The sequence below is a fragment of the Mustelus asterias genome, chromosome 11 (assembly GCF_964213995.1).
Source record: "Mustelus asterias chromosome 11, sMusAst1.hap1.1, whole genome shotgun sequence".
In the NCBI taxonomy this organism is placed as follows: Eukaryota; Metazoa; Chordata; class Chondrichthyes; order Carcharhiniformes; family Triakidae; genus Mustelus; species Mustelus asterias.
In genome coordinates this window covers 55644503-55663369 of record NC_135811.1, presented here as the reverse complement: position 1 = coordinate 55663369, position 18867 = coordinate 55644503, and the positions used below count along the sequence as shown (strand labels likewise).

General features: G+C 45.7%; 1 protein-coding gene across 1 annotated transcript in view; it reads left to right on the top strand.

Annotated features, from left to right (window-relative positions):
• ank3b (ankyrin 3b) overlaps positions 1–18867 on the top strand; it is a 310337-nt gene that overhangs the window by 231058 nt on the left and 60412 nt on the right. The window contains exons 14-20 of the mRNA XM_078222927.1: positions 2551–2649; positions 4547–4744; positions 6387–6485; positions 9275–9373; positions 16478–16675; positions 18536–18634; positions 18772–18794. Coding sequence (XP_078079053.1) covers positions 2551–2649; positions 4547–4744; positions 6387–6485; positions 9275–9373; positions 16478–16675; positions 18536–18634; positions 18772–18794 — 815 coding nt within the window. The remainder of the gene's footprint in view (positions 1–2550; positions 2650–4546; positions 4745–6386; positions 6486–9274; positions 9374–16477; positions 16676–18535; positions 18635–18771; positions 18795–18867) is intronic.

Genomic DNA, 18867 nt, shown 5'->3' with positions numbered 1-18867 from the left:
CCTCCAGAATCTCATCCTGTATCCACACACAATCTGCCGTGGAACTGCTGTTTGAGGCAGCAAAAAGTCAGCAACTTGGTTCATTGGGAAAGAATGCGAGCACCTCGAAGGGCTTGTCACTCTTTGCCTGCAGTATAACTACAATGATGTGGAGATGCCGGCGTTGGACTGGGGTAAACACAGTAAGAAGTTTAACAACACCAGGTTAAAGTCCGACAGGTTTATTTGACTCACCTGAAGAAGGGGCTTAGAGCCTCGAAAGCTTGTGTGGCTTTTGCTACCAAGTAAACCTGTTGGACTTTAACCTGGTGTTGTTAAACTTCTTACTGTATAACTACAATCCAAGGAAAGCCAGCCTTTTGAACTTCAAAATTGAAGCCATGAAGTGGAGATGCCGACGTTGGACTGGGGTGGGCGCAGCAATAAGTCTCACAACACCGGGTTAAAGTCCGACAGGTTTATTTGGTAGCGCGAGCTTTCGGAGCACTGCCCCTTCATCCGGTGAGTGAGAAGGAGCACCTGATCGGAAGCACCTGATGAAGGAGCAGCGCTCCGAAAGCTCATGATTCCAAATAAACTTTTGTACTTTAACCTGGTGTTGTGGGACTCCTTATTGTTCAAAATTGAAGTTATAAGTAGCAGCCCCCGCTCCCTCCCTCCACACGCCCCAGAGGTGCTGCTGTAGCACCTTTGTGTCCTCAATGTCAGTGCAAATACTGACAGGAGAATAGCAACCTCTCTAATATTGGGGAGAAGTGTGAACCAACGTGTGACTTCACTGAACACAATGCAGTGGTGTCTGGTTGTAAAGCAGATATAAGGTGTCAAAACAGTTTAACCACAGGACTCCATGTTCTCCACCTCAACAATCCACTTGAATGATTTAATGAGCAGAAAGTGTTTTTAGCTCACAGCACCTCTCCCAGCCCCCACCACCCAGGCTCCACCCAGTACAGCGTCCCTGAATATCATTGACTGACTGTTACCTCCTCACAAATTCAGCATCTGTGTACTAATGGTAATCTCCCTCTGTGCTCACGGTGAGCCAGCCTCTCTACTGGAGGCATTTCCGTGCTGCTGTTAATTTGTCTTAGTGATGGGAATCACGGCTCACACAAACCCATTGTTCACACTTAAGAACGATTAGTTCGGAAAAAATAGCCAGAGGAATTTGCAGCTCCACAGAACATCAGTGAACTCAGTCTATGTGGTAATCTGAGGTGAGAATGGCTAGCTTTCTCGTTTCATTCATTGCTTGGATTTGGGTGTCCTTGGCGAGACTGGCATTTATTGCCTGCTCTAAGCTGAAAGTGGAGTCACAGGTGGACAGGGTGGAGAAGAAGGCATTCGGCATGCTTGGTTTCATTGGTCAGAACATTGAATACAGAAGTTGGGACGTCTTGTTGAAGTTGTACAAGACATTGGTAAGGCCACACTTGGAATACTGTGTACAGTTCTGGTCACCCTATTATAGGAAGGATATTATTAAACTAGAAAGAGTGCAGAAAAGATTTATTAGGATGCTACCGGGACTTGATGGTTTGAGTTATGAGGAGAGGCTGGATAGACTGGGACTTTTTTCCCTGGAGCGTGGGAGGCTGAGAGGTGACCTTATAGAGGTCTATAAAATAATGAGGGGCATAGATCAGCGAGGTAGTCAACATCTTTTCCCAAAGGTAGAGGAGTCTAAAACTAGAGGGCATAGGTTTAAGGTGAGAGGGAAGAGATACAAAAGTGTCCAGAGGGGCAATTTTTTCACACACAGGGTGGTGAGTGTCTGGAACAAGCTGCCAGAGGCATTAGTAAAGGTGGGTACAATTTTGTCTTTTAAAAAGCATTTAGACAGTTACATGGGTATAGAGGGATATGGGCCAAATGCGGGTAATTGGGACTAGCTTAGTGGTAAAAACTGGGCGGCATGGACAAGTTGGGCCGAAGGGCCTGTTTCCATGCTGTAAACCTCTATGACTCTATGGGTTGCCTTGAGAAGGTGATGGTGGGCTCCTTTGAACAACTGCAGTCCAAGAGGTGGAGGTGCTGCCACTGGGGTTGATACGTTTGACTGGCTTGCAAGAACAGTCATGAGCTGAGCACATTGGCGTGGAATCAGACTGAGTTCAGAGTGGGTAAGGCAGGGGGCATGGCTGTGAAGGCATTTGAAGAGCAGGAAGAGAATTTTTGACATTGCGGCGTTGCTGAACCTGAAACACACCACGGGAAGGTTGTGGTAAGATTTGAAGAAACTGAAAACTTCAGCAAGGAAGAATATGAGCTCTGTCTGCGCGTCTGTATTGTCAAAGCCATGCAGTTGTGGGCTGGGTAGTGGGAGTGTGTGTGGGGGTCTCACTCAATCAGACATGCAGGTTGGAGAATTAGGTAGGGTAATCGGGACAACTCCAAATGTTGTTCTTCACCCCATCCGTATCCCACCGAGCAAGGGTCTGAGCCAGGGAATGCAGCCTTGTGGGCATTTACTCTGAATTATATGAGTGGCATTAAGTTTGTTTGGTTTGATTTCTAACCCATGCCCCTGTACCGTCCATGTTTCAGAGAGGGGAGACAGCGCTACACATGGCGGCCAGGGCAGGGCAAGCAGATGTGGTCCGTCATCTGGTTCAGAACGGAGCTCAGGTGGAGGCCAAAGCTAAGGTAAACGAATAAATAAATCTGAGCTGACCTTTTGGTCTAAGTGGAAGCGTCCCTGTTTCAGGGAGGGACGGGAGGCCCAGGAGACTTGTGCAGCTTCTGCAACGTGTTATGTCAGATATGGCCATGACATGGCAATAGTTTCTGCAGCTTATGTCATTGCAATACCAAAATGACACTACATCATATTGCTTGGCACCTGATGCCAATGCAGTCTAAATCCCATTTAAGAGGGGCAGTGCCACTTTAGGGATGCCAGCTCTGAGTGAATGTGGAGGTTGTTTCAACTGACCTGAGGAGACAGCCGCCTCTGAAGTGGACTATTTCACTCGTGAAGAATCCTAATTACACACTTTGCTGTCTTCGGACAGCAACAGCTTAACAAACATAACTCAAAACCACACTGCCAGCCACGGGCCAGTTAATGTAGTGTCCATGGTGGGGGATGAAAAGAGCATGAGACACCATAAAGACATTTCTAAAGTGTATGCATGTCATTGGGAGCAGTCAGCAATGGATCACACCAGACAAACCTACTGAATACTTTGAGGGGGTAACTGTCCGAGTGGGGGGAGCAGGTAATCCAGAAGATGTGGTTCACTCAGATGTTTCAAAAGGGCTTTTGACTAATCTCCTCATGCGAGGTTGGCGAGGAAGGTTAGGGCGGATAACAAACTGCTTGACTTGAACTTGGAAATGGCCTGGCAACAAAGGACAGGAGCTGCCCGTCAATGGGATGGGGTAACCCGGCACCTTTCATAGGTCACTAATGCTACAGAGCAGGGAGTCTGTGTGAGTAATCTCGCTGATGACACAAAGCTAGGAGGGAATTCGGGGTGTGGGGAGGAAATTGACTATCTGAAGAAAGATGGGTGGGCCGATAACTCCCAGCTGAAGCATAGAGATAGAGATGGCAGGAAATGTGTAATTGGTCAGTTAGATAGGCTGATGGTACACTGGGCAAAGCACAATGCTACTAGGATGTATCATGAACCTCCCATTAATCGGGCCACGCAGGGTAGCAAGATGAAAGGTTTCTATTTTAGCATAGGCAGCAGATTTGTGGAGCCAGCAATGCCCAGCTCCATAGAAACACATCAAGTGTTTGTCTCTTGTTAAAAGAATAATCTACACTTTTAAAACGTGTACTGACTAAAATAACACGTTAGATTTAAAATGGTGAGACTAAGGAACATCAAAGTTCCACACAATGACATGGTATCCAGTGCATTGCAGTGCTGCTTATTATCACTGAAGAGCAGGTGTTAAAACGAATGGTTGGAAGTGTGGGTAGACAGTCAGAGGAAGGCCAGCCAGAGGTTTTACAACAGATTGGATCAGGAGCAGACCTATCACAAGGTCCTCCAATCCGTCTGACCCCACTAACTGAGGTTAGTGAGAGGGTCTCCACTGGCAGAGCAGTCCAGAGATGTGCAGATTAGGTGGATTGGCTGTGCTAAATTGTCCCTCAGTGTCCCAAGATGTGTCGGTTAGGGGGATTGAGGGTTACGTGGATAGGGCCTGGATGGGATGCTCTGTTGGATAGACAGTGCAGACTCGATGGGCCAAATGGCCTGCTTCTGCATAGTAGGGATTCTATGAAGCAAGGGCGGAGGTGGGGCGGGGGGAAGGTTATTCAAATGGCCGTCGATTAGTTTGAAAGTATCTAGTTTTCAGGCCACTGTTAATAATTGAGAAAATGGATGTTGGGTTATATCGGGAGGACAGTGCTTTGCAACTTAGAACAACTTGTCAGAATTGGCTTCCCCATTCCCCAGGTCAATGGGTTGCATTGGCCAATCTGGGAGGAATTTTAACCCCCGCCCCCCCCCCCCAAAGAAACGTGTGCGCGGTTGGACAGATTTGAAGTTACCCCTCTGACTTTCTTCACCACTCGCAGGATGACCAGACTCCATTGCACATTGCGTCACGCCTGGGGAAGGCTGACATTGTACAGCAGTTGCTGCAACATGGCGCTTCTCCAGACGCAGCCACCACCTCCGGCTACACACCACTGCACATCTCAGCCCGGGAAGGACACGAAGACGTGGCCTCAGTTCTGCTGGAACAAGGGGCTTCACTTTCAGTCAACACCAAGGTACGAGAGCTGGAAGAGTTGGCGAGTCTCCACTTTGAGAAGAATGGGAAATTGCACCTAAAATGATTGAAATTGTGCTTGGTTAGGTTACTTTTCCCCCTGCTAAAATTCAATAACAAACATAAAGTTTTCCATGAACCGGCAGGTCAACTGAGTATAACTTGTTTTTGATTTGATTTGATTTATTATTGTCACATGTATTTGTATACAGTGAAAAGTATTGTTTCTTGTGCTATATACACAAAGCATACCGTTCATAGAGAAGAAAAGGAGACAGTGCAGAATGTAGTGTTACAGTCATAGCTCGGGTGTTGAGAAAGATCAACTTCATGTGAGGTAGCCCCATTCAAAAGTCTGACGGCAGCGAAGAAGCTGTTCTTGAGTCGGTTGTTACGTGACCTCAGACTTTTATATCTTTTTCCCGATGGAAGAAGGTGGCTCTTTATTCTTCATCCTTGTACTCCTTGATGTATTTAAGATTGGTTACCTGGTCTGAATACAGCTGAGAATGGGTCAAGTGTCAAAAAAAATAATTATTTTTGATATGTTTTGAACTGTACTCCACCTGTGAGTAACTTGATTTAAAACCACTTTAAAAATACTGAACAGTTAAATAGTTTCATTGGCGTACACTAGTCAGCCTCTTAGTAAATTAGACACGTTTTGATATGAAAAAGCTTTTAAAACATGCCTGATAATGCCCATGCATCTAAGGAAAAAAGAAGGCAGTATGAGGGGCCAAATGAAGGGGATCTCGGTGGAATGGGACCGATGCAGTCTCTAAGACAGCAGAAAGAATAGTTTTGTCCGGAGCTCGATTCATTTAAAATTCCACAATCTCCTGCACATGTTTAGCCGATTCAACTTGAACTTGCTGTTATTATCAGTGTAAAACGTGGAAACTCAACCCCTTAGCAGCTAAACTAATCTTTACGCGCTCAGCTACTTAAATAAAGGAATCCACTGCCGTGATCGGTTCATTTTTTTAGATACAAGATCTACTTGCAGAAGATTTTCCCCATTTACCATATCCACATTACTGGTGGAAATCTGTAACGCACATTCCCCCAAAAGGCTGGAATCAGTAGAAGTGACGAAACTGGAGCCTGATGATTCTTTAAGGGTACCAAAAGATTTGGAGTTGGACTGGGCCAGTGCAGTTGTGGTGCAGTACCATCTACCTGATGAAGGAGCAGCGCTCCGAAAGCTCGTGATTCCAAATAAACCTGTTGGACTTTAACCTGGTGTTGTGAGACTTCTAACTAATTGAATAGAGGCAGCAGCTCAAGGGGCTAAATTGTCCCATCTTGTTCCTGAGTCCACTTTTCGAACGTTTGTTGCACAAACTGCAAAATGTTTTAAAGTTTGAAAGTTTAAAGTTTGTTGATGTTGAATCATCTGAGGGCTTACTATACCAGGATGGGCTGAAGAACATTAATAGTCGGGAGCAGGAATTAGCCCACATGGCTCTTCAAGCCTGCTCTGAATTCAGTTCGATCAGCTTTCAGTGTGCAGCCTGACATAATGGGTTTATAGATTCATACAGTCATAGACTTTAATAGCACAGAAAGAGGCCCTTCGGCCCATCGTGCCTGCACCAGCCACCATGCATATTTTACATCTCTCTGCTGTCTCATTACAGAAAGGATTTACCCCGCTCCATGTGGCTGCAAAGTACGGGAAAATGGAGGTGGCTAACCTTTTGCTTCAGAAATCTGCATCTCCCAATGCTTCTGGAAAGGTAACAGTCAGTGGCATTCTTTGTTAAACAGTATTTATTACCATGTCAGCTATACCTCACTGATCTCCCTGAATCAGAAGGTTGTGGGTTCAGGTCCCCCCTACAGAGACTCCAGTACAAAATCGAGGCTGATGCTCCAGCGCAGTGCTGAGAGGACATTGTGCTGTCGGAAGTGCCAACTGTCGGATGAGGCACGAAACTAAAGCCCCCTCAGGTCTTTGAAAGAGATCCCATGTCACTATTCAGAGATTTCTCTGGTGTCCAGGCAAATAGCACCAAAAAGCAGATTATTTGATCATTATTACATTGGTGTCTGTGAGAGAAGGTGGCATAGTGGTAATGTCACTGATCAGAGGCCTACACTAATGTTCTGGGAACACTGGTTCCAATCCCACCATGGCAGCTGGTGGTATTAAGTTCAGTCAATAAATCTGGAATGTTAAAGTTAGTCTCAGTGATGGTGGCCGTGACGGCTATCATCGATTGTCGGAAAAACCCATCTGGTTCACTCATGTCCTTTAGGGAAGGAAACCTGCCGTCCTTACCTGGTCTGACCTACATGTAACTCCAGAGCCACAGCAATGTGGTTGACTCTTAACCACGCTCTGCAATGGCCGAGCGAGGCACTTTTTTAAGGGCAATTAGGGATGGGCAACAAATGTTCACAACGCCCACATCCAAAAAGCTTGCTGCACGCAAATTGGCTGAATCCGACATTGCAACACTTCAGAGGTACTTCAGGCACAGAATTTCTCTAGTGTAACGGTTATCACATTCACCAAATAATTGAGAGGTCGCCAGTTCGAAACCGAGCAGAACTATCAAAAAATGTTCAAAAGTACTTAATTGGCCGTACAGTTTTCCTTATGTTTCTTTATGTATGGGTTTTGCAGTGATGCACCAGGTTAATGCACAACCTTGTCTGATTCTAAACACATAGACCAGAAAGGTCAGAGTTTTGTTAAGTTAATCTCCAGCAGGGTAGCAGTGGGACGATTACAATCGAGCTCAGCACCCTCAGGTTAGTTGAAGCCACAAGTTTAGCTGTGATGCTCCCTTCCCCCGCCAGTCGAATACCCAGCCAGCACCAATTGTTCAGCTGCATTTGCATTGATGCTGAAATGCTTTGTGCATCATCGAGTTTGTATGTGCCCCTAGGAATCTCAGATACAAATGATGTGGCCTGAACTAACCTCACAAGTGCATCTAATATTCATTCCTAATGGGGCTATGAAATGAACCAATCTAATGATGCATGTGGCTGGGGTACATATTTACCATGGTCATATTTGAATGCAAGATAACAGTGAAACAATGCTCACCTTGTAATTAGTACACCAGTTATTCTGAGCAGATGATTTTCATTTTATTGGCTGCATCACGCATTGCAGCATAAACAAGGGATTCTACAGTGACATCAATTGAACCGCGACATTGAAGCAGACATTACCCTGATCTCATATTAAATGGTCAGCTGACTGAAACTGTGCAAACTTTCTCTTATATAAAGGCTTGCGGGCGGCACGGTGGCACAGTGGTTAGCACTGCTGCCTCACAGCGCCAGGGACCTGGGTTCGATTCCCGGCTTGGGTCACTGACTGTGCAGAGTTTGCACATTCTCCCCATGTCTGCGTGGGTTTCCTCCGCGTTCTCCGATTTCCTCCCACATTCCAAAGATGTGTGGGTTAAGTTAATTGGCCATGCTAAATTCTCCCTCAGTGTACCCGAACAGGTGCCGGAGTGTGGCGACTAGGGGATTTTCACAGTAACTTCATTGCAGTGTTAATGTAAGCCTACTTGTGACACTAATAAATAAACTTAAATATTGCGGATGCTGGAATCTGAAACAAAAACAGAAAATAGTAGAAAAACTCAGCAGGTCTGACACGTTTGTGGGGAGAGAATAGAGCTCTGACGAAGGGTCACCCAGACTCAAAACATTGGCTCTATTCTCTCTCCACGAATGTTGTCAGACCTGCTGAGTTTCTCCAGCATTTTCCGTTCTTGTCTTAAACTTTCTTCTAGACTGGTTGACAGTGAAGCAACTGAGTGAAACTATACTCTCTTTTTCCTAGATGGGTTAATAGTGAAAATTGACTGAAATGGGCTGAAGCTTCCATCAGTGTCACCCAAACTTCTGCAGGCAAAACTAAAGTGCTTACTGAATTACATCAGCTGTTGCTCCCATGTTTTAAAAATTCCCAGCCTGTGTTTGAGTATCTCTATGGGTTTGTCTCTCCCTATCTCATTTACTTCCTCTGATCCCACAACCCTCGGAAATCTCTGCGTTCCTCTAACTCTGCCCTCATGTGTCTTATTAAATAAGAGTCACCACCACACAAACTGAGCATGCTTGGGTTAATGCGATTTGTCCACTATGGGCAGTAAATCCACATGAATCAATCGAGACATTGTAACGGACCTGACCTCAACAACAAGAACAACCTGGGTTGATTCAGTGTTTTTAATATCTTAAATCATCCCAAGGCGTTTCACAAGAGATATATCCTTTCATGTTGAGCCTGTCGAGGAGATATTAGGACAGGCAACCAAAAACTTGGTCAAAGTGGTTTTAAGGAGCATATTAAAGGAGGAGAGAGGGTGGAGAGGTTAAAGGTGGGAACTTCAGAGAGCCCAGGTGACTGAAGGCATGATCATCGTTAGTGTGGCGAATGCAAAAAAAAAAGACTTGTGTTGGAAGAATGATTGAAGCAGTTTGAAAGTGCGATTGTCGTTATTCTCAGAAATCCCTGAATTTGACTGGCTTATCTTACTCCTCTTCCTTTCAGAGCGGCCTAACTCCACTACACGTGGCAGCACACTATGATAACCAGAAAGTGGCCCTTCTGCTGTTGGACCAAGGAGCCTCCCCCCATGCAGCAGCAAAGGTACAGTGTACACACCGCCAGGACATGGGAGCTAGCAACGCGTGCGGAGAATGATGACTATGTGGGGTTTGCGTACTGAGAAGGCTTTTAGTCCAGTTGTACATACCCAGAAGATAGACCACTCTGGGAATGTGCTGAATTTAAGTATCTGATATCATGATTGATGGTTTGGTGGTAATGTTTGTGGGGTGTTTGATTTGACATGGGCGTTCTGTGAAATGGATTGTGGGGGATTTTTAAAACTTGCTTGCCGGTAACCTGTATGCTGACGATGGCGAGATTGTCTGAGATTGCACTGTTGACCTAGAGCTGGCATGACAGGATGATAAGATAAGCAGCCAGATAGCAAGAGACCTGTAACCATCCACCTATTTCACTCCGAGAATGTTGTGTTGTGAAATTTCGATATTGTCCTTAATTCCAACGTTTGGCACTGGGGATCGGTGTTGATGTTCAAACAGATGGTGCACGTGGATTTTGGAGACGATTAAGAGATTCCGATGGTCCAAAAGGCTTTGTCAACTGGGTTGATGTCCGGCTGATTTAACCTTTATTCGTGATGACTATGAATATGTCAATGGTATATTTTTCTTTTCAATAGTATGTAGAGCAAAGCATTAAAAGGGACATCCGTTAGCTTAGTAGATCCCTATCTGCATGCAGCTGACGATGTGTCAGTTCCCTGACATTAAGTTCAGTGTTACAAACACTTTCTGGATGCAAATAAACTGTGGTTAAACCTAAAACTGGCACCTTATTGTGTGGCTTTCATTCCTGGCCTACCTGCTTCTCTCTTCTGTGTTTTGTTGCCAATTTCAACCTTATGACCTTTTCATCCAAAAGGAACAGGAGGAAGCCATTCAACTCCTTGGGTGGGATTTTCCGGCCACACTTGCCCCAATGCCGGAAAATCCCGCCCGAGGTCAACGAACCTTTGCGTGGTCCGTGTCCTGCCCACTGCGATTCCCGTGGAGGGCGGGATGGGATAATTCCGCCCCTTGAGTCTATTCACCATTGAATTAGATATTGGCCAATGTTCCCTCTAAGCTGTGTGGCAGCAACCCCAAAGTTCCCATGCAGCCTTGAATACAAGTCTACCCCTCTAAGTTAGCACAGGAGGTAGCACAGTTAAAGGAATCAATCAGGCTACAGAAACAATTCGAGGATCCATTGACCTTGGCTGATATATATCTAACTCTCTTTGCCCTGCCTTGGTACCAACGGCCGAGCTTTAGTTTTAAAGTTAAGCCCCTTGTTCCCCCATCAGAGGACATCGTTTTTCTTTACCTAACCTGTCAAATTCTTTAATCATCTTACAGTCCTCAATTAGGTTGCCCCTACATCTTCTGTCGTCAAGGGATTACCATGCCTAGTCTATGAACCCTATTCTCATAATTTCACCCTTTTAGCTTAGCCCTGGCATTCTGGGGAATCTGATGCATGGCCACTCCCAGACCAGTATATCCTTCCTGAAATGTAGCGTCCAGAACTACACGCAGTACCCCCGATGGAGTCGAACCCAAGCTTTATACAATTGGAGCAAAGCTTTGTCATTCAGCCCTCTGGAGATAAAGGTCAACCTTTTCTAGAATCAAAAATTCATAGAATCCACGCTATGCAGAAGGAGGCCATTCGGCCCAAGAGTCTGCGCCGACTCTCTGACAGAGCATCTTACCTAGATTCACCCCATTCCCGTAACCCCGCTAATCCCCCTGACCTACACATCGTGGGACACTAAGGGGCAGGCAATTCAGCATGATCAATCCACCTAACCTACACATCTTTGGACTGTGGGAGGAAACCGGAGCACCCGGAGGAAACCCACGCTGACATGGGGAGAATGTGCAAACTCCACACAGATAGTCAACCCCAGGGCTGGAATTGAACCCAGAGCTGGTGCTGTGAGGCAGCAGCGCTAACCACTGTGCAAAATTATTATTTTGTATATGGTCACTAGTTTTTTGTGATTTCTATACTTGGAAGCTAAGGGGTGGGTCATTAGCTCGTTGGTTTGATGGGTAGAGCTTGGTGCAAAATGACACCAACTGTATGGATTCAATCCCCATACTGGCTGTGGTACCCTGTTTCTTTACCGTGTGCCCATGGTTGATGTGGAGCTGCTGCCCCTCTAGCTGTTTAACCTATTTCCCCTCTCTCTCTCTCCTCTAACCGAGAGAGATATCTATGGTCCTTTGTGGATTATGGCTAGTTATCTTTACTCTGACTATACTTGGATCCCAAAGTCCGTTCTGTCGTCACTTAGAAAATATTCTGGACTATCTTTCTTGGATCCAAAGTGCACTTGTTCACAGTTGAACTCCGTCTGCCAGAGTTTTGTCCACTCTTTGAAAATCTGTGGAGTTGGGGGTTGGGGGAGGGGAACGTTGTGTATACTTCTTGCTATGAATTAAACTACCTAATAACTAGACAGGAATGAGCAACCAAAAAAAGAATACTGAAACAAGACAGAGACAGGAATTTGGAGGGGCAGTGTTAGATTTCTTATCTAGTCGAGTTAAAGTTGTATGCGAGTCCAAGTGGGGAGTTTTATCTTTCTGAGCAGGTTGGAGCACTGGGACTGATACTGCATGGGAAAACTGGAAGTCTGGCTTTCTCTCTGAGTTGTGGAAACTGGAGACGAGAATTCAAGATCAGCTAGGCCCAATCCCATGGGGGACTCAATCCGCTGCCTTGGTACTGGAAGGGGAGGTGTGGGAGCAGAGTCTAAACACTACCCTGGAGAGGGGTGGTGGTGGAAACACTTCTGCTCCCTCTGACCCTCAAACTGTGCTTCTCGAAGCATCCCCACCTTGCTGCATCTGCCAGTTTTGCTTCTGTCTGGGAAACCTCACTAGCCACAGTTAAACCTGAAAAGCAAGTTAAATCCAAAGGTTTCCTGCCTCATTAACAAATTTAAAATAAGAAAGCACCTCCAGGGAGCTGTAATCCCTGTCCAGCCTCAGTCAAATCCAGAAATCTGCAGATTGGAGCCAGTTTCCCAATTTGCTTCCATTTTATTCACAGTGTAGTTTCTCACCTGGTTCCCCCATGTTAAAACTCTCCCCGTCGCCAACTGTTCAAAACCCCTGAGCCCGCATCCTGCAACTCCTTTCTCAATAATGCAGGCAGACAGTATAACTCACAGTCAGTCACACCACTCTGAAGATAATCCAAGTAGCAGCCTGGGAAGAGGAGGGGACATGTTTCATGACGCTCACAAGTTAAATCCAGGACATTGTCATCAAAATACATTTCTCCAAAAAGTTTTTTTAATAGAATCCCTACAGTGCAGAAGGAGGCCATTCGGCCCATCGAGTCTGCACCAACCACAATCCCACTCAGGCCCTATTCCCGTAACCCCACATATTTACCCTGCTACTCCCCTAACACTAAGGGGCAATTTACCATGGCCAATGAACCTAACCCACACATCTTTGCACCGAGAGAGGAAACTTTGGACTGAGGGAGGAAACTGGAGCACCCGGAGGAAACCCACGCAGACGGGGAGAATGTGCAGACTCCACACAGACAGTGACCTGAGGCTGGATTCGAACCTGGGTCCCTGGCGCTGTGAGGCAGCAGTGCTAACCACTGTGCCACCGTGCAGCTTGTGCTTAGAAAAACAAACATGATGTCACTCGTACTGTTTTCACTTTCATTAAACGTCAAACTCGACCTGAGGCAGCAGAAATGAATAGAATTAGAAGAGAGTCACAATGAATGACTCATGTAGAAGGCCATTCCTCCCATCTATCCATTGGATACCCCTCCTTCCCGGCACCCAACTGTGCCTTCAATGATTTCTAGCCCTGCTCTTGCCTCAGATTTCCGTTCCATGTGTTGATTGGTCTGGACATGGCCCTCAACAGCCTCACCTACACACTGCAAGAAATCCTCAAACTTCCAATTTGCTGCTCACACATTCAGCATCATTCTTGCCGTGTTGACTGCTGTACTAGGGTGATTGAAAGCATTGCAGTGAGTGACGAGCACTCTCTTTCCACTTCACCCTGGGCTGGTTCATCAGCGTTCATCGCTGTGTCCTCCTCCAGTATCCCAGCTCCCACACGGAGAAGCGAGGATCAAATCGAGAGGTTCAGTGATGGCTGACACATTAGTCTGTTTGCGACAACACACAATTAAATTGTGGTTGCCGCAACATTTGATGGGAGACGCCAGGGTCTTGGTGGGAGGCTCTTCCCAGCGCTTGGCTTGGCAGGGCACCATTTGGCCAAATGGAATTTGACTCCATGCCAAGCGGCGTTCTGACTATTTCAGATGATGTCCGAGAAGCCTTGGGCTCCTGTCCATCACGTCACGGCAGTTTGTTTATTGTTAAATACACTAGGGGTTCTGGTTGCCAAATCCACCAACAATTGGCTAAAAACTGCAAAGAATCATGAGAAAATACAATCAAATCATTTTTATACGCTGACTGGCATTATGTCTGTGCGAGATCTCCAGCTCTTCCTGAATTCTACCCACTTCCTAAAAAGAAACTATTGTGTTAATGTTTTAAATATTTGAATATCATAAGGACATAGGCTGGTGGATAGTCAGTGAGTAGGATACTGGAAACAAGGATATGGTTTGCGAAATAAATGTAGGACAAACCACTTGAAGCACAGACAGTGCAGCCCTCTTGGACAGTGCAGCCGTAAGCACAATACCCTGAATATGTTTCACTCACTGTATATTAAAATCTTACTGGCTGCTTCTTGGCTCTCTGGTTAAAACCATCCCCACTTTGATGCACTGTCTGCACGAGTAAGAAATTTTAGCACGTTATGATGAAATAGACTGGGTGGGATTTTCCACCCATGCTTGTCCCAGGACTGGAAAACCCCACGCTCGCGCCAAGACCGGAAAATCCCGCCTGAAGTCAACAAACCTTTGCCTGGTCCTGTCCCGCCGCCCACTACGATTCCCCTGGCGGGCGGGACAGGAAAATCCTGACTTCTGGATCTGATTACTGTTTATAAATCCACATAAATAACTCCCTCATTGACTTTCAACCAAACTCGCTCTGCTTTACTCTGTGCGCTGTCTCTGTCTCTCTCTACTTTTATCTCTCTCTCTCACACACACATAATCTCTTTGTCTCTTTCTGTTCCTGCATCTCTCTCTCCCTCTGTCTCCAAATGTTTCTCTTTCTATGTCACTTTTTGTCTGTATCTTGGTGTCTGTAATATATACGCCTTGATAAAGGTACGTTTAATCTTCATGTTCAGTCTTGCATCCCTTAAGCAGAGGTAACATTCCAGATTCGCTGCCCTTTATTACAGTTGGAAAACCTCCTTTTAACAGCAAAAGCTGCAACTTTGCACTAAATTTACTGTCTCCCAGTCAACAGCAGTTTCTATCAGATCCAGTTCCTTGGATCCTATTAAAAGGACAGCAAAGACCAAGAGCTGATTATCACAAGCACATTCCAGTATCACAAGCACGTTCCAGACCACCCATGAGCAATGCCACAGGATATCTGCAAATGACACATATTTGCTATAAAACACTTGGACGACTGTTGAATAAGAATTGAGTTGTTTTTAAAGATATCACGAGATCAAAACTGGCACTGTGGGGGAAGATTCCTTCTAATTACAATGAGTCTAACAGGGGGACCTCCTCTGAATGTTATTTTCTAGTGAACTCAAAGACATAATCTTTTGGAATGGTTTTATGCTCTTATGACTAGTAATAATAAGTCTCAAATTATTTGCTGCCTCCCTTGCTCACTGCCCCAAACCATAAATTCCATCCAGTTTTTAAAAGGAAGGGTTTTTTTTTAACTGACCATTTGAGTCACTGACCCATTTGGGATTTGAGATTCTTTAAAATGCTCCTCTCAGGATGGTTAATTTAAGCTTGGCTTACTGAAACAGAGATTCTGATTGGTTGTGTTTGATACTATATGTCATGCTAGGGTTGCCACCTCTGATTGGACAGATCTCTGGAGGTGTTATCACATGACCACCTAATCCTCACCCCCACCCCCTCACTCCCGCCATTGGCTGTCTGATGTCACAGGGCACCATCCTCCTATCCAATTGGACAGCAAGCAGACACTTCCTAATCAAGTGGCTAAATGTTAGCTTCGTCAAACAGCATTTTTTCCAGGTCTGATATTTTATTGGTTAGTAAACAGAAATGGGAAAAAAAACTTTCTTTTTTAGAAAGGCAATTTTTTTTGAATTTCCCCGGGGATTTCTCTCCCGGAGTCTCTCGGAGATTATTCTGCAATTCCTGGAGACTCCAAGGCAATTCAGGCAAGTGGACAACCCAATATCATACCTGTCCCTTCGAGGGGAAAGTGGGGCTTAACATAGAAAATAGGAACAGGGGGAGGCCATTTGGCCCTTCGAGCCTGCTCTACCATTCAACATGATCATAACTGATCCTCTATCTCAACACCGTTCTCCACATATCCCTTGACACCTTTAGAGCCAAGCAATTTAGTTACATTTGAAATACATTCAGAGATTTGGCCTCCACATTGGAGAATTCCACAGGTTCACCAGCCTCCTGAGTGAAGAAATTTCTTATCTCAATCCGCATCCTGAGACTATGACCCCTTGTTCTCGACCCTCCAGCCAGGAGAAACAACATCCCTTCATCCAGTCTGTCCAGCCCTGTCAGAATTTCATACGTTTCAATTAGATCCGCTCTCATTCTTCTAAACTCCAGTGAATACAGGCCCAGTTGACCCAATCCTTCCTCATATGACAACCCCGTGATCCCTGGAATCAGTCTGGTGAACCTTTGCTGCACTCCCTCTTTGGCAAGTATGTCCTTTCTTAGACAAGGGGACCAAAACTGCACCCAGTGCTCCAGGTGTGGTCTCACCAAGGCCCTGTACAGCTGCAGTAAACAGCTTCCTGCAACAACTAGAGCAAAAGTGTGAATTAAAGAAAGGATTTCTGGATGTATTGTAAGATAAAATAAGAGGGATTGGTCTGCTTGTTGCATTTTAACAGCGGGAGCCTCTGCGTGTGTGTGTACATTAAAAGCTGAAACCAATTTTGACAGAGAGAGAAGGGTGAATGTTATGTTCAGCTATTTGAATGGTTAGCATGGATTCTTTTCTTTTCTTTGACTCTTTTGTAGAATGGCTACACTCCCCTGCATATAGCTGCCAAGAAGAATCAGATGGACATAGCGACAACCCTGCTGGAGTATGGCGCGGACACCAACACGGTGACCAAACAAGGCATTACACCAGTGCACCTTGCCGCACAGGAGGGGCACGTTGACATGGTGTCCCTGTTGCTGACCCGCAGCGCAGACGTAAACCTGGGAAACAAGGTTGGTGGCCAGAGAGCTTCATTTCTTATTACTTTACTTCTGCTCTATCGTCCCCGCATTTTTGACTGATTTTCCTCTTGCTGTCACAGCCCATTTCTACAGCTCCACAAGCCTGTATCCACTGAATGCACCATGAGTGTATGTGTGAAAATAACATGTTAGAAAAGTCCAACTGGTCCATCATGCCTGCTCCCACTCTCAGGACTGCTGGAGTGCCCTGACTTGAGACTTCCATTTGGAGGTCTCTTCCCACCCCGCCCCCACCCACCCACCCCCCCACCCCAAAAATGATACTCAGGAAAATTCCCTTCCCCTCCCCATCTCAAGGAGGTCACATTGACCATGTCCTATCTCTAAAACCCTTTCATATGATGTGACCTCTCTGCTTCAGTGAAGAATTGGTCACATTTCCCCTCGATGCTATGATGATATTAATCATTGATCATGGATTTGACATCAATTTGAGAACAAGGCTCACTGCTGAACAGAGGGACTGGGCTAACAATGTATCTGATCACCAATACATATCCCTATGGATTGGTGGGACACAGATTTGACTTCCCCTCCATGAGTTGCCTCCTTGAGCCACATTACAGCCTAACATTTTAAAGAGAGAAACAGCAGATGCTTCCCCACAGGAAAATAACCCCTCTACTCACCCACATAGCACCATTCTCACCCTCACTTTAGCCAAGAGATGTTATTGGTTTTGGGAATTCAGAAACACGAGGTGGGGATTTAGAATAAGCTGAAAATCTTGGGATGAAATTCAAAATCAACATTGGGGCACAAAACATCGAGTGACAGATTTCCTATCCACGGAACACCCACCCACTCCTCTTTCTCACTGATGTTGAGTTCCACTCCATTCTTTCCATCATCCACCCCTACATTTAGAATAGAAACTGCCTACACAAAGCTGATGCTATAATCACACATTTTATTTTATTTATTATTGTCACATGTATTAACATACAGTGAAAAGTATTGTTTCTTGCGCACTGTACAGACAAAGCATACCGTACATAGAGAAGGAAAGGAGAGAGTGCAGAATGTAGAGTTACAGTCATAGCTAGGGTGTAGAGAAAGATCAACTTAGTGCGAGGGAAGTCCATTCAAAAGTCTGACAGCAGCAGGGAAGAAGCTGTTCTTGAGTCGGTTGGTACGTGACCTCAGACTTTTGTATCTTTTTCCCTACGGAAGAAGGTGGAAGAGAGAATGTCCGGGGTGTGTGGGGTCCGTGATTATGCTGACTGCTCGGTACGCTGATCAAGTTCTCTCCCCCACTGCTCCGTCCAACAACTGCCCTGGGCCTTAATATGTGTATAATTGCAAAAATCACCCACTCAGCACAGTGCTAACACTGTCACATCTCTGTCAAAGATGGCCGACTCTATAATTGCACTATTTATAAAGAGAATTGTTGGTCCAATCTTCGTTCACAAGGAACACCCTCCTCACTAGAGGTGAAGGGGGAGATTGTGTTTGGACGAAACAATAGCCCTCTTTACCCACCCACCCCCACATCCCCCGGCCTCCCTGTCCCGATTCTCTTTTCCACGGACTATTGAGGTCGCCGTCCTGGGATTGAAGTCTTCAATCAGACAGGGTTATTTGTAGCTCTGTCTCAAGCTAGTGATTGTATTGCAGTCGAAAGCCGATAGCCTGACCCACCATGAAATATTCATTGGCGCACAGCCACAGTTAGACTGTAACATAACCGGCTGAGCACACACCTCCTTTACAGCTTGCTGCTTGCGACTGCTGCCATTGTCACAGGTTGCAGTGACAGTGAGCCCAGTCATTGTGTTTGAAAGTTTGATGGCTGCACCGTTGATGCAATCTAACTTGGATTCACAGAGTGGTTTAACACCTCTTCACCTGGCTGCCCAAGAGGATCGAGTGAATGTGGCGGAAGTGCTGGTTAATCAGGGAGCTGCTATAGACCCGCAGACCAAGGTACAAACTTGTCGATGCTTCTTGGTTGCTTTTCTATTGGGTTTGAAGCTAATATAAAATGTATCCTCAGTGTTCTGTGGAAGTGTATCGAACCAGAGCAATTCTGACCTGGTTCCCTATCACCCTGCTTCCACTAGCCCAGGAGGCAGGAGATTTCAAGGTGGGAAAGGTTCTGAATGAAGAAGGAATTTTACACAGTGACTACACTTCACGATACTGATGTTCCAAAGTGC